The sequence below is a fragment of the Pimephales promelas genome, chromosome 7 (genome assembly GCF_988280905.1).
Source record: "Pimephales promelas chromosome 7, fPimPro1.hap1.1, whole genome shotgun sequence".
Classification (NCBI taxonomy): Eukaryota; Metazoa; Chordata; class Actinopteri; order Cypriniformes; family Leuciscidae; genus Pimephales; species Pimephales promelas.
Genome location: NC_142775.1, coordinates 29136610 through 29151488, shown reverse-complemented (window position 1 = coordinate 29151488; position 14879 = coordinate 29136610). Strand labels below are relative to the sequence as shown.

Genomic DNA, 14879 nt, shown 5'->3' with positions numbered 1-14879 from the left:
TCCGGCTCGAGGAGTACAATATACATACCAATTTTTGTAACTCTAGTTAAAACTAACAACCCCACTTTTGTCAAAAGGTGGCGCTACTGAGCCCTCACCACGCCCGTTTCTGAAACTTTGCACATGTCTACTGGCTAATAAATGTGATGTGTCTGTCGAGTTTCATGCAATTTGAAGCATGCTAAGGGTCTCAAAAGCATCCTAAAAGCATCCTAAAAGAAGGGTAAAGTTTGATGCGTCGCCACGGCAACAGTTTCAAAGATATCAAGAATCCATTCACAGGTCTACATCTGCCGTATGTTTACATTATACATATGAAGTTTGAAGCAAATCGGGTAAAAATAAAAGGGTGATATCTAAGCATTTTGAAAGTGACACACTTCCTGCTGCCAGTTGGTGGCGCTATAACTTTGACTCACAATAGTCACATCCATGTGATCGTCCTCTTACAGCGAACACACTGCTGAAGTTTCATCAAGATCAGTTAATGTATGCTGAAGTTATAACACACTTCCTGTTCCATGTTTCTCGCCATGATTTCGTTTCCTCGCCACGGACAAACCGTTCGAGATATAAAAAATCCCCTCGCAAACTTTCATCCTCAATGTCTTGACTTCACGCTGACCGAGTTTCGTCGAATGTGGATCAAAGCTCTAGGAGGAGTATTTGACATTCCATTGCGAGCGTTTTACAAACAAACCTCAATAGCCAAATTCCTGTTGGGCTGGGGTAAAAAGTAAGAGCGCGAGGTATAGATGAAACGATGAGATCAACATGTGTACCGAGTTTCATATTATTACATACAAGCGTGTTTGAGTTATGGACCAAGTGTTCGGACCCCGTTCCAGGGGGCGCTGACGAGCTGCCCTGCCACGCCCGGGTACCATCTTCAGCCCGGCTCTGATGGCCGCGGGTTCTGACCCGTGTGCAAAGTTTCAAGAGTTTTCGAGCACGTTAAGGGCCCCAAAAGTGGCCAAAAGGTAGCAAAATAATAATAATACTAAAGAATAAATATAGCTGCGAGCAGCGATGGCGGGCCCAAGCCGGTGGCACCGCAACCCCGGTTCCTTTAGTTACCTAAAGGCACCCGGGTGGCGGTGCCGAAGGCTTTGGCCCTTTCATGATTAAATGTTAAAACGGCTTGCCATACTCTGTCATTTCGACTAGTCAAAATTATGTTACAGATATCTTAAATGATAATACAAACTATCCAAAATGTAATTACGAATAGACAGAAAGACGTTGTTGATATCTACAATGTTAATTCCGGATAGGCAAACTTAGCTTTTAAATGTTAAAAGGGCTTGCCATACAGGGACGTAGGCTCAGAGAGAGGCTCACCATATTCAAACCAAAATATCTGACTTCCTCTTGGTCCGAGCTAATGACTATGTAATAGAAAGTTGTCCGGCTTGAGGAGTAAAATGTATATACCGATTTTTGTAACTGTAGATAAAACTAACAACCCCACTTTTGTCAAAAGGTGGCGCTATTTAGTCCTTGCACCATGCCCGTTTCTGAAACTTTGCACGTCTACTGGCTAATAAATGTGATGTATCTGTTGAGTTTCAAGCAATTTCAATTTCAATTTGACTGTTGAAAAGAAGTGCGCCGATTAGATACTCAGGATCGGTATCGGCTCTGACACTGCCATCTTTGACGAGGCTGATTCAAATTCTATATTGTGCATATACTATTCTATGTAAGGCACAAAGGCACAAAAACTTTCTAAAGTACCATAAAGTTTTTGTGTACTGTATTATAAGTGTTCTGAAGCTATTATGTGATATAGAAATTAATATTTAAGTCATTAAATTCAAGAACACGTAAACTTTTCCCTCTCTGCGCCTGTCAGTCATTCTCCATTCAGCATTCAAACAGCACGTCGCATTCGGTTACAGTCAATGATGAAACGATCTTCAAGATGATTCAATGTTAATCCTATTATACTGGGTCTTTAAGATAAAGGTCTAAAGGTCTATATTTTCGAATGAAGAAACTTTTTCTTGCTGGACTTTATTGCTGTAACTTAATCGTGTTACTTTCTACCGGGTGTCGGACGCTGTCGGTTAGATCACAACACTAGAGTCAGAGCACTATAATTGTTCTTCACGCACACAGTAACTGAAATTTAAAACCTTTAAAAGAAAAGGCTCAATAAACTATTGCATAGATAGATAATGTATAATACACTGTTCATAAATATGTATTTCCTTTGTGCTTTGAACTTTTCAATACGGACTCAATGCGCTGTAACTTCATGTGGTTTCAAGCACATCATTCTCCGCTCGGGATGCACATAAGTGCTTTGTGCTGCACCGTATTAGAGCCGTAATATCATAATGCAGTGACGTAATGACAGATTATTAATTGCCTTTCAATTATATGTTGCTGCGTCATTAAACATCTGTCCTATGCATTTCAAACATTTATAGCAGCCATGGCTATATCTTTTTATGATTTTTGTTATCTTGTTTTTCATGAATGTATTTTTTAAAAATAAGAGCAATGTGTATTATCTATTATTAATATAGTTTATAATAGCATTTTTGTCATAGATTATGACAAAGTAATCATATGATCCACCAGCGAGGAACCAGCAGAACAGAGTGAACATTCTTTCTGTTTAGTTCAATCCTACTTAATAGGAATTTATTTAAAATGCTCGCTCTACTCCACACCATTAATGTCTTGTGCGGACATCCGTATTTTGACTTTCGGTTTTAAGTAAGCGATTTAAAAGCTCCCAAGTCCCAGCGGAGTCACACGTTGATTAACCGGTGGGAATATACACAATAGGCCTACCTGATATTGAACACAAGAGGGCAGTATAGCACTACGTATGACTCAGATTATTATTTTTTTCTGAATTTTACAACAATTCTGGCTGTTTTTGAACGTAAACATAATTCTTAAATGAAAAAAGGGAAAAATTGGGGAAGTTATAATATTTGTATAATTTAATTTAGAAACAAATGATGTATAATTACATTTTTAGAAGATATGAGGCTTTTAGTGTTTACTTTTTTGACATTACTTTAATCTTTTGCCATAGTTGCACATGTCTACTGGCTAATAAATGTGATGTATCTGTTGAGTTTCAAGCAATTTCAAGCATGCTAAGAGTCCCAAAAGCATCAAAAAAGAATGTTAAAGTTTGTTTCGTTGCCACGGCAACAGTATCAAAGATATCAAAAATTCATTCACAGGTCTACATCTGCCGTGTATTTACATTATACAGATGAAGTTTGAAGCAAATCGGTTAAAAATAAGAGAGTGATTTCAAAGCATTTTGAAAGTGACACACTTCCTGCTGCCAGTTGGTGGCGCTATAACTTTGACTCACAATAGTCACATCCATGTGATCGGTCTCTTACAGCGAAAACACTGCTGAAGTTTCATCAAGATCAGTTAATGTATGCTGAAGTTATAACACACATCCTGTTTTATGTTTTTCGCCATGATTTCGTTTCCTCGCCACGGCCAAACCGTTCGAGGTATCAAAAATCCTGTGGCACTTTTTCATCCTTAATGTCTTGACTTCACGCTGATCGAGTTTCGTCGAATTTGGTTCAGTGCTCTAGGAGCAATAATTTAAATTCCATTGCATGTGTTTTAAACACAACCCTAAATAGCCGACTTCCTGTTGGGCCGGGGTAAAAAGTAAGAGTGTGAAGTATATATGAAACGATGAGATCTATATGTGTACCAAGTTTCATATTATTACATGCAAGTGTGTTTGATTTATGGACCAAATTTTCAGACCAAGTTTATTGACCAAGTTAATCTGATTAATAAACTAATTATATAAAACTATTGTCAATTCACTACAATTAAACTAGTTATATGCCTTTACTTATAAAAAATAAAAATAAAAACTTATTTAAAAAATACCAGGCTTGAGAAATGTATTTTCTTTATGCAGGTCATACACACAGCAGTGAAATGGTTAAGCCCCCTCCCCCTGCACACACACAGACAGCCAGCCAGCCAGCCAGCCAAAGACACAGAGACACAGACACATGTAGGCTCAGAGTGGCCATATTCAAACAAAAATATCTGACTTTCTGTGGGTCCTAGCTAATAAGTGTCAATTAGAAAGTTGTCCGGCTCGAGGAGTACAATATACATACCAATTTTTGTAACTCTAGTTAAAACTAACAACCCCACTTTTGTCAAAAGGTGGCGCTACTGAGCCCTCACCACGCCCGTTTCTGAAACTTTGCACATGTCTACTGGCTAATAAATGTGATGTGTCTGTCGAGTTTCATGCAATTTGAAGCATGCTAAGGGTCTCAAAAGCATCCTAAAAGCATCCTAAAAGAAGGGTAAAGTTTGATGCGTCGCCACGGCAACAGTTTCAAAGATATCAAGAATCCATTCACAGGTCTACATCTGCCGTATGTTTACATTATACATATGAAGTTTGAAGCAAATCGGGTAAAAATAAAAGGGTGATATCAAAGCATTTTGAAAGTGACACACTTCCTGCTGCCAGTTGGTGGCGCTATAACTTTGACTCACAATAGTCACATCCATGTGATCGTCCTCTTACAGCGAACACACTGCTGAAGTTTCATCAAGATCAGTTAATGTATGCTGAAGTTATAACACACTTCCTGTTTCACGTTTCTCGCCATGATTTCGTTTCCTCGCCACGGACAAACCGTTCGAGATATAAAAAATCCCCTCGCAAACTTTCATCCTCAATGTCTTGACTTCACGCTGACCGAGTTTCGTCGAATTTGGATCAAAGCTCTAGGAGGAGTATATGACATTCCATTGCGAGCGTTTTACAAACAAACCTCAATAGCCGACTTCCTGTTGGGCTGGGGTAAAAAGTAAGAGTGTGAGGTATAGATGAAACGATGAGATCAACATGTGTACCGAGTTTCATATTATTACATACAAGCGTGTTTGAGTTATGGACCAAGTGTTCGGACCCCGTTCCAGGGGGCGCTGACGAGCCGCCCTACCACGCCCGGGTACCAGCTTCAGCCCGGCTCTGATGGCCGCGGGTTCTGACCCGTGTGCAAAGTTTCAAGAGTTTTCGAGCACGTTAAGGGCCCCAAAAGTGCCCAAAAGGTAGTAAAATAATAATTATTATAATAATAATAATAGTAAAGAAAAATAATCCCAAGGAAAACAATAGGGCCTTCGCCCTTTCAGGGCTTGGGCCCTAATAATAATAATAGTAAAGAAAAATAATCCCAAGGAAAACAATAGGGCCTTCGCCCTTTCAGGGCTTGGGCCCTAATAATCGGAAGGAAAACAATAGGGCCTTCGCCCTTTCAGGGCTTGGGCCCTAATAAACCAATTTGACTTCTACTTTGTTACCAGCTATTCAGAAGTTTGACTAAACAAAATCAAATTGTCAAAGTCACAGCTTAGATTTAAATATATTTATTAAATCTGAACACTTTTAGCTTCACGACAGTAAATAACTGTTTACTGATACCATTGAAATATAATAAAATGGAAACAAAATTCTCAGCGACTTCTCTTAATTGCCATGAGTTTTCCAGCACATCATTATAAAGATACTAGGGGGCTTTTTGCCCTCTTGGACATGTGGCATATATGAGAACGGGTTGGAAAAAGTGGCTTGTTCATTGTCTCATAGGGGCTCTGGCGGAGTGTTTACTGGCCGTACAACGGACAGGAAGCGCCTCAGAAATCTCACAGACAGGCTTATTACACACCACTCGTGTCATACTCGCATTCACAAATTCAAGAGAACTGTGAATCACAACAATACAGGCAAAAGTTCACTTCAAGAATGAAGGAAGAATAAAAGTGGTGTAAATGAGTTTTGAATGAAGGTTTTTGAGAATAAAAAAACAACAGCAGAAACGGAAAGAGAAATTGTGATATGAAGCATATACTATATATTCAAGCCACAAAAACAAACCTATTACAGAAAAATGCACAATAGACAATCTCCTAGGGTGAAGTCAGTACGCACATACATGGCATGAAACTAAATGAACGCTGATTGGTTCTTCCGTGGCACCAGTCAATCAAATTACTTCCAAAACCATATTCCAAACCACTTCATAATATCTTATGGCTGTTTGGAGACCTAGTCTTTTTTACTTTACTTAAAGCAGACAAAGAGCACTTGTATATGATTATGAGATAATACAGCATATAAGATTTATTTATAAGGTATTTTGCATGCATTATAAATATATGATTTACAGAGAGTGTTATCGAATTGACATCAACTGATGCATTTTTGCAATGGCTTTGAATAAATCACAATCACAAATCAGAAAAGACAAGTGTCCAAATATATTTTGTCTTAATTTTAAAGAATATATCAATTGATTTATCAATTAAAAACTACAAAACTGTCTACCAACTGTGTGTTGGTTGGTGTAGCGTGAATTGGCCTTTAAGCATCCAATAATTTTTAGGGCCACTATAAATGCATCATACACACTGTAATAGAATGATATTTTATCTTGTATGGTTCCTTTTGTCACTTACTGTTGTACTCCAAGGAAGGCTAGGAGGGCGAGATCAGGCTGTTTGTTGAGTCTTAGCACACAGTTCCAGTACACTTCCTCCTCTCTCTCTTTCTCTAGTGTGTAGAGGGTGAAGAGAGGAGGGTAAAGCCTCGGCAGCAACACCGGCAGGAGAAGACTTGAGCTGCTCACTAACCAACTGCGGAACAAACAAAAACAGACACAAGCCTGTTTAATTGTTATGACAGTATCTATATCTAAGTATCTAACAATCTACACACAAACAGATGTTAGGTGTTCCACTAGGTTTGGGACAGATCCACTATTCTCATGTTTAATCGTTCCATGCAAATCTGTAGTTCAATCATGGTGGTGCTGTATTACCCCTGCTGTGGAGTTTCTGAGTGTGTACTGCTGTTAAGAGAGTCTGTGCCCTCATCCGAGGAACCAGAGGAATCCAGAATAAAACCTCCGTCCGCAGGAAGACCAGGAAACAGAAACCTATGGGAAATATTTATAACAGTTGAAAAGCAACAGCTTTGTCAGGAAAATCAATTAATGAAGTAGTCTATGATAACTGTAATGAAATTAATAGAGTGCCCCATTATTACATAAAGCAAAATTCATTATGTAATAAAGCAGAAATAATTAAATAAGAACAGAGCGTTCATTACAAGGAGAATGAACTTTGCAAAACCCTTCACTGGCTTTTAAAGCACTGAGTTGTGTGGGAGCTCACCGTGAAGCAATTACAGAAAAGCGTGACCTTGTTACCTGACTATTTGGAATATGCGTGTTAGGTATGACTGGATCTCCTCCACTGCCTGCTGTAGGAGCCGTCTGTTGGAGCCCACACCAACGTAGGTCATCCTGTACACAGTGACGAGGGTCTCCAGCAGCCAGCCCAGCGGGTGCAGAGGGGTGTCACAGGCCTAAAGGGAGTTATTACACCCCCCAAAAAGGTATTCAGACATTTAAAAATATATAAATGTACACTACTGTTCAAAAGATCGGTGTGAATTTTTTTTTTCCCTTCTTTATTTTTACATTAAGAACAAGTCATTAAGAACAAATTCCTATTTTGTATCTATTAATTTTTTTAAGAAATTCATACTTTTATTTAGCAAGGATGCATTCAATTAATCAAAAGTGGCAGTAAAGACACATACGAAAGATTTCTATTTCAAATTAGTGCTGTTCCTTTGAAAAAATGTTACAATATTTACAACATTTACAATACAACATTTACAATACAACATTTACAATAATAATTTCTTGAGAACCAAATCAGCATATTAGGATGATTTCTGAAGGAGCATGTAGACTGTAGAAAATACATAATAATATAATATATTTCACAATATTACTGTTTTCACTACGTAAGCATATGAGTCTTCTTTCAATTTTTTTTTTAAGTTATTAAAAATAGCAGTAGTGCAAGTGCATTTTATAACAAAATATTTAAATAAATTGCATTTATTTTAAAAACAAATATCACAAGCAGACATTTCAAAACATCACAAATTGTATAGTTGTTAAATGTTAGTGGAACATATCTACCTGTAGTTGCTCTTTATGGACACCTGTAAAAACTATCTATTGCAATGACATGTCCTATAGTCCAATGAGTGTCTAAATGCTTTTTTGAGGCATCTTTACAGTTCTGCAGACTTGGTATTAATACGCTTTTGGAAGACTCACCTTCAAGAGATACCGACGAATGTTGTTGTAGGAGTCTGCAGTAACAGGGCCCACATGTTGAGGAATCACCTCAAGACTCTCCAGCATCTTAGTCTGAGATCGGCTCAGCTCCTCTGGACTACAGACATACATGCATCACTGGTGATTTCTTCACACATTAAAATTCTCCATACACTTACATTCATGTGCATTTGAACAAAGAAGTTGTCTTTTGCGAACCAAAGTTCAAGTTTGGTGTTTTTTTTAAAAAGAAGGTGACATATTATCCTTCATTATTTGTTGCAGGCTACAAAGCATTTTTGTGTGTTGTGTGCACCTTTACTGGTTTATCATGTTAGTGTACATACGAATCTCTTTGTTGTCTGCGTCTGGCAGTGAGGGAGATGGCGATGTTCTCCCAGGCTTTCTTATACAGTCCCTGACCAGGAGTTTCACAGCCTAGTCGACACCAGCACTCCTCAAACACGGCTTTCCACTTTTCTTCTGCAGGCACTGCGTGTTGACCAGCCACACTACACACACACACACATAAAAATACAGTACAAATACACATACAGTAGGCCAGAGCAGAGCATTATTCATGACAAACTTACGGCATCTTGCTTTCTCTCCTCAAAGATTCAAAGGGTTTTGTGAAAGTTCCAGCCACTCTCAGACCGGTTCCCCACTGACCATCAAAGACCCCATCCAATGAATCACCATTAGGCATGAATAGGACGCCCTTCACATCCAGAAAATCACAGGAGATTCAAACACACAAGCACTTTGATGCACAAATCACAGATATGGTTTCAACAGACTTGCTGTCACAGGAAACTGTCACATTATTTCAAGGTCACCTTTCCACACAGAGTCCAGTCTTCTGAAAACTCGCCCTCAAATACTGTGTCATCATCACAGAGAAGAGTCCCATTGCCCTGTATCAGAAAAAAAGACAGACTGTAGTATGCTACTTAAATAATATAAAATAATAATTAGTATATATTCAATATCAGCAAATGTAGGCATTTATGTAATAGTATAATGTCCCCAACTCAACTGACCATCATCTTGTTATTAGAGAAGTTTCCTTCAAAATACAATCCAAACTGAGTGATAACGACCCCATCTCCATGTTGCTGGTCATCAAGCCACATTCCCATGTATTTCTCTCCTCTGGGAGATATAGAAAGAAGTTAATGAATTGTTTATAGCAGGAGGATGTTTAAAATCTCAAATTTGGCAAATACAAAGCACATACCTGCTGAAGTCATCACAAACCCCATAGCCTGTTCTCTTTCCTTGCACCCACTGGCCCACAAACACACTACTGGAGGAAGGAGAGGCCATCTTCCCACTCCGTAACATACCGTGACCATGACGCATGTTGTCCCTGAATGAGCCCTCGTATACCTCACCTGAAGCATGCCTGCAAAGACGGAGCAATCAGAATATGGGCAAGGTTTGAGATGTCCCTGACCCTGATAAACTGATAATCCCAAAAAGATATGATTTAACACACACATTTATATAATTATTACCAGTATGTGCCAAAGCCATGCATTTTCCCTTCCTTCCAGTGGCCTTGGTAACGCTCAAACTTGTTGAGGGTTGCATTGGGCATCATATAATCTCCAAATCTACACAGAGAAGAGTATAAATCCCATTTATTTTACAGTTCAAAAGTTTAAGGCTGGTAAGATTTTTCAATGTTTTTCTTTTATACTGCATTTATTAGATTAAAATATAGTAAAAAAAATAATTAAAAAAATTATTTTACATTTTAAATGAACTCTTTTCTATTTAATACATATATTTAAAATGTAATTTATTCCAGTGATGGTAAAGCTGTATTTTCAGAAGCCATTACTCCAGTCTTCAGTGTCATATTATCCTTCAGAAATCATTGCTCAAGAAACTTTTCTTATCATTATCAATGTTAAAAACACTTCATAGTGCTTAATATTTTTGTATAAACATTGATACAATTTTTCAGAATTCTTTGACAAATAGAAAATTCAAAAGAACAGTTACTTTTGATCAATTTTGTCCTTGTTGAATAAAAGCATATATTTTATTTATAGACCCCATCTTTTGAATGGTATTGTAAGTATGTTCATCTTTAACAGTGTATGTACAGACCCATCCTCCAACCCGTTTTTGAATGTGCCACAGTAAACAGTCCCATCTGGCCACTTCAGAATCCCCCTATTTAAAGAAAAAGAGAACAGAAGGGCACATGTACCACACATGAACTGCAGTATAGACAAGAGCCATTTTCATTTGAGCTACAACATGATGCTGTTTCACAGTGAATCCACAGTAGATAAAAAAACACCTTAGCCAGCAGGACTGCCATTGCTGTGTTCACTCAAAAAACAAATGCATGTCAGCCCTGTATATGTGGTTGAGAGCAATTATTGGAAGATTGTTTTATTATATAAAGTGTGAATACAAACAGTGAGCATTGGCATGCACTCACTTGCCATGAGGTTTGCCTGATAGCCAGCGGCCCTCGTACACAGCATCCTTGAGTCGGCCCTCTTTGCTGAAAGTGTAGGTGGAAGTACGTGACACAGGAGGATCTCCATTCTGGCTGCTTCTAGACACAAGTGTCCTCCTGTTCAGGCCTGCAGCAAGCACTTCCTCAGTGGCCTGGTTAATGGCCCTCAGCCACTTTCCCTAACAGATAGGAAGAGGGCAGCAAAATTAACACTAAGCAGAGAAACTGCTTAATCAAACTCTGACCGCATCAGTGAATTACCTTTTCCAGAGGGGAAGATGCCAGAACAACAAAGCTATCTTCAGGTGTGGTCAGCTTAAGGGCAAGTCTAGCAATGATAGTTATAGGTTAAACTGGGGCAGATTTTTTTTTTTTTTTTTTTTGTATAAGCACAGCAGTGTCCTTGAAACTCTGATTTAGTATGTGCAAGAGCATTCCCAACGGCTTAATATTTAATGAAATATCATGTGCTAAATTAAACTACACTAAAATGTACTAGAACTGTTTAAAGATAAAAGATGCTCAGGTGAGTAACTTACATGCCCAGACTTTCATCTGAGATGGGCTCCACCCATAGTGTAGCAAGGGGGTAGATGTAGTGAGATGAGAACTGTAGAAAAAAAAGAGTTTATTCAGTTACGCAAGCAAACCACTCCCTTGTCTACAGGAATAAAAACTAAAGCATTTGCATGCTGTGTCAGGAAAGAACATTTAAACAGAAAATGTATACAATTTGTAAATATAACAGTTTGTCTGAAATAAGAAATACATTAGCCGAAGACTTTCTCAAAGAAAGTTTACCCAGCCATTCACACAAACACACACCCATGTACCTACATAAGTGCACAAGGAAAACCACACCCAATGCCCAAACATTTCACAACAAATAAGGCATTAATCAACAAAGTTGAAAAAAAATAATAATAATAATTTTATTGAGATAAAAGTATGCAATGACACAATACAATATGATGTGAAATGTTATGATGTGCTATGACATGATATGATTTTGGGTCTTTGTCTAACTTAGATAAATCGGTCACAACTCAACTTCTTACAGACTTTGTAAAAAGCTGTTATTAAAAGCTTGTGCAGAAAAAGGAATTGAAACATTTAAATGTTGAATGTTATCAAGCCGCTGGCATAGGACAAATAAGAAAAACAGACCAACCAAGCAAAATGTCACTGCATACACAGTTCAGTTTCAAAAACCACAAAGGAATATAAAGAAAATTCAGCCCAGCATACTTGAAAATAAACATGCACGCACACACGTACACACACAATGAAAACAATGGCCCTCTCTCAAATGATTTCTGTTACCTATTCTTTCTGTACTTCAGATTTCATCATAGCATAATTGTACTTGCATTTTTTTTCTTTTCGGCAGAATAATGCACTTCAGTTAAAAGTAAAAACAGCAAAATATGTCAGCAGATAACTAGCTTGGGACACTTATATTAGCATATTTTAAAATATCCAGCAATTTATCATAGGCTTATAAAGAGCAAAAATGCATTCAATGTCTCAAGTCAAGCCTTAAAGTATACACTGATTCTGTGTAGGCATGAACTTAAACACACAATACTCACAAGTTTCTTTGAAGGAATAGTGCCCTATATGAATGAAGAAAATAAAAAAAGAACATGAATGACATGAAAAAATGAGTGTAATGACAAAAATTACAGGGTGGTAAAATTTGTGTTAAAAATGTATTAACCTGTGCATGAACCAGGACATCACTGAAGAGGATGAACCAGCTGGCAGAGAATCTTCCAGCGTTTTGTAACGTCAGAGCTTTATTACTGCTCTCACAAACCAGACGACGAGACGGCTTACGCAGAGATTCCTGTGAAAGAAAAGATCAGGTAAAGAGAACTGCACACATGGAGACACACAGCACATGTGCATATCCTTCTGCCCAGCCATCAACAGGTTTGCACATAAACTAACTAGAAACATATCTGAAATGTATGTGGTCATATCTGCTGGTATTTAGCCCTGCAGCTTGCTGAGCAATTCAATTTCAATTAAAGGAAATAGTAAGAAGGTCAACTTAACCACATTATACAGGGGACGTAATACACAATCACAAGGACTGCCAGCCAGGGTGTGAAATTAACACCAGCCAACAAGATGCTGGATTATTTTGCATTATTTATCTTTTTCTTATTTGTTTTTGAAAACCATTCTCAAATTGATCTTTGGCAAGAAATACTGTTGCTTAGTAATGACGACACATTTAGTATGGTAAGAATGAGAAGTTAATCTTATTTGCTATTTGTTTGGATCTTAGCATTCCTAAGGATTGTTGCAGCTTAAATGCACAATGCAAGTACTCTTGACACACACTTATGCTAATGAGGGTGTTTTCAGTTCTGCTATATTTCTCCAATCGCTAATTTTGTTATATACAGTATGTAAATGCTTGATGCATCAGCTGTTAGGACTTCATGCTTTGTGTGTTTCATTTATGTGTGAATTATTTTATAGTTTAATTAAAACATTTAAAATAGCTGCAGGTCAAATGAGCTAATTTTCCAACCGGACTGCAGTGTAAGACAGAAAGGTTTCTAATAAATTAACAAGTGAGACAGTGCTACATTGGGAATCTAGCTAAAGGGTTAGATGTGCTTCAGGAATTTTATTAAGCATGTTCATTAGGTACATCTTATCAAAAGGACCAAATTCACTTCCAATAGAATTTATTATAAATTAATATAAATAAATAATTACATTATAAATGTATTATAAATAAATAAATAAGAAAAGCTTTTTTTTTTCATTTATTTAGCAAATTCTTCACCACTGTATAAATGTAATAAAAAGCTTTTTAATATTTTGTCTTGCTTTTCAAAGAAAAAAAATAAATGACCTATCTACAATGTACAAATATTTACTTAATGCTCAATGTTTTTTTGACAAAAATGTTTTTTTTTTGTTTTTTTTTTGTACAATAAAAATATTTTTTATTTGGCCATATTTGAGCCTCCCTTCTTGAATAGCCTATTAGCCTTTTTGTTTTTTCCTTCTAGACAATTCAGCAAAACAGTGTCTGGAAACGGCCATTTTTGGTCTTTCTCGGACAATGCTTCCACAATGCCGACATGTTTGTCCACAAAAATACAGCAAAGCACCAAAATTGTTTTCAAAATTGCTAATAATAATAAGATATGTATCTTGAGGAGAAAATTAGCATATTATCATGATTTCTGAAGCATCATGTGACACTGAAGACCTGAGTAATGATGCTGAAAATTCAGCTTTGCCATCACAGGAATACATTTTAATAAAATGTCTAAAATATATTAAAAGAGAAGATAGTAGTTTTAAATTGTAATATCACTGTCACAATATCACGGTCTAATTCTATTTTTGATCAAATAAATGCAGCCTTGGTGAGAGACTTTTTCCAAAAACAATTTGAAAAATCTTCCTGACCCCAAAATGAGTTTTTAAAACAAAAACAGCAGCTGTAGGATCTGTGCAGTGACAGCCAGACGGGTACTATTGCACATCATAGCTGTTTCCAATCAGAAGCCAGGGCTGTAGCTATCCGCTTTATAATTATACAGTTAGGTGACTGCAACATAAGTCCATAATTCATATTCTGTGCCATACCGAATTCTTTCCTTTGAAGTTCTTCCAGAAATTGAAAGTGGCCTCAGCATCTTTTCTCTGCTTGCTGACAAAGCGAGCTAAAGCTTCATATTTGGAGCAGCCATTTTGAATCCACTGGTATTCCTCAGTGTTCTAAACAATACAAGATTAATGTCATGAATTTTCATGCCACTTTCATTCCATTCAAGAGCATAATGAGAAATGGATTATTTTCTTACCACTTCAAAGCAGTTGGCTAGTTTCAGAAGTAATCTGTTATACCCATGCAGGTGCTGTAAGGGCATGCAAAACAAGCTGACTAACAGATCACAGGGTGATGGGTTCTTCTCCTTGGACTCTAGCAGAGACTGTATTAACTCCAGTTTCTTCCCAAATAATTCTCTGAAGAAACAGATCATGCATTAGCAAAGAGTGATTGTACAACTACAACCTCAGACAATTAATGATAGCGTATATATTATCATGATATGTTAATGAGTACGCTGACTCAGGTACGACAACGCACTGTGAGGGTTTCAGCAATGTCTGGAATCCTCCCATAACAAGAAAGTTTCCCACTGGATCGCTGTACCTGAGGATGAAAATCATCTTTGGTGTTATTATAG

At 37.3% G+C, this 14879-nt stretch overlaps 1 protein-coding gene across 1 annotated transcript in view; it reads right to left on the bottom strand.

Annotated features, from left to right (window-relative positions):
• Nucleotides 1-14879, bottom strand: part of als2a (alsin Rho guanine nucleotide exchange factor ALS2 a) — a 51519-nt gene that overhangs the window by 29325 nt on the left and 7315 nt on the right. The window contains exons 10-28 of the mRNA XM_039683311.2: nt 14780-14845; nt 14493-14655; nt 14275-14406; nt 12374-12502; nt 12246-12269; nt 11193-11263; nt 10915-10981; nt 10633-10832; nt 10293-10358; nt 9692-9790; nt 9412-9579; nt 9215-9326; nt 9011-9088; nt 8765-8892; nt 8519-8683; nt 8172-8289; nt 7245-7402; nt 6855-6971; nt 6493-6669 (exon numbers count right to left, since the gene is read on the bottom strand). Coding sequence (XP_039539245.2) covers nt 6493-6669; nt 6855-6971; nt 7245-7402; nt 8172-8289; nt 8519-8683; nt 8765-8892; nt 9011-9088; nt 9215-9326; nt 9412-9579; nt 9692-9790; nt 10293-10358; nt 10633-10832; nt 10915-10981; nt 11193-11263; nt 12246-12269; nt 12374-12502; nt 14275-14406; nt 14493-14655; nt 14780-14845 — 2238 coding nt within the window. The remainder of the gene's footprint in view (nt 1-6492; nt 6670-6854; nt 6972-7244; nt 7403-8171; nt 8290-8518; nt 8684-8764; nt 8893-9010; nt 9089-9214; nt 9327-9411; nt 9580-9691; nt 9791-10292; nt 10359-10632; nt 10833-10914; nt 10982-11192; nt 11264-12245; nt 12270-12373; nt 12503-14274; nt 14407-14492; nt 14656-14779; nt 14846-14879) is intronic.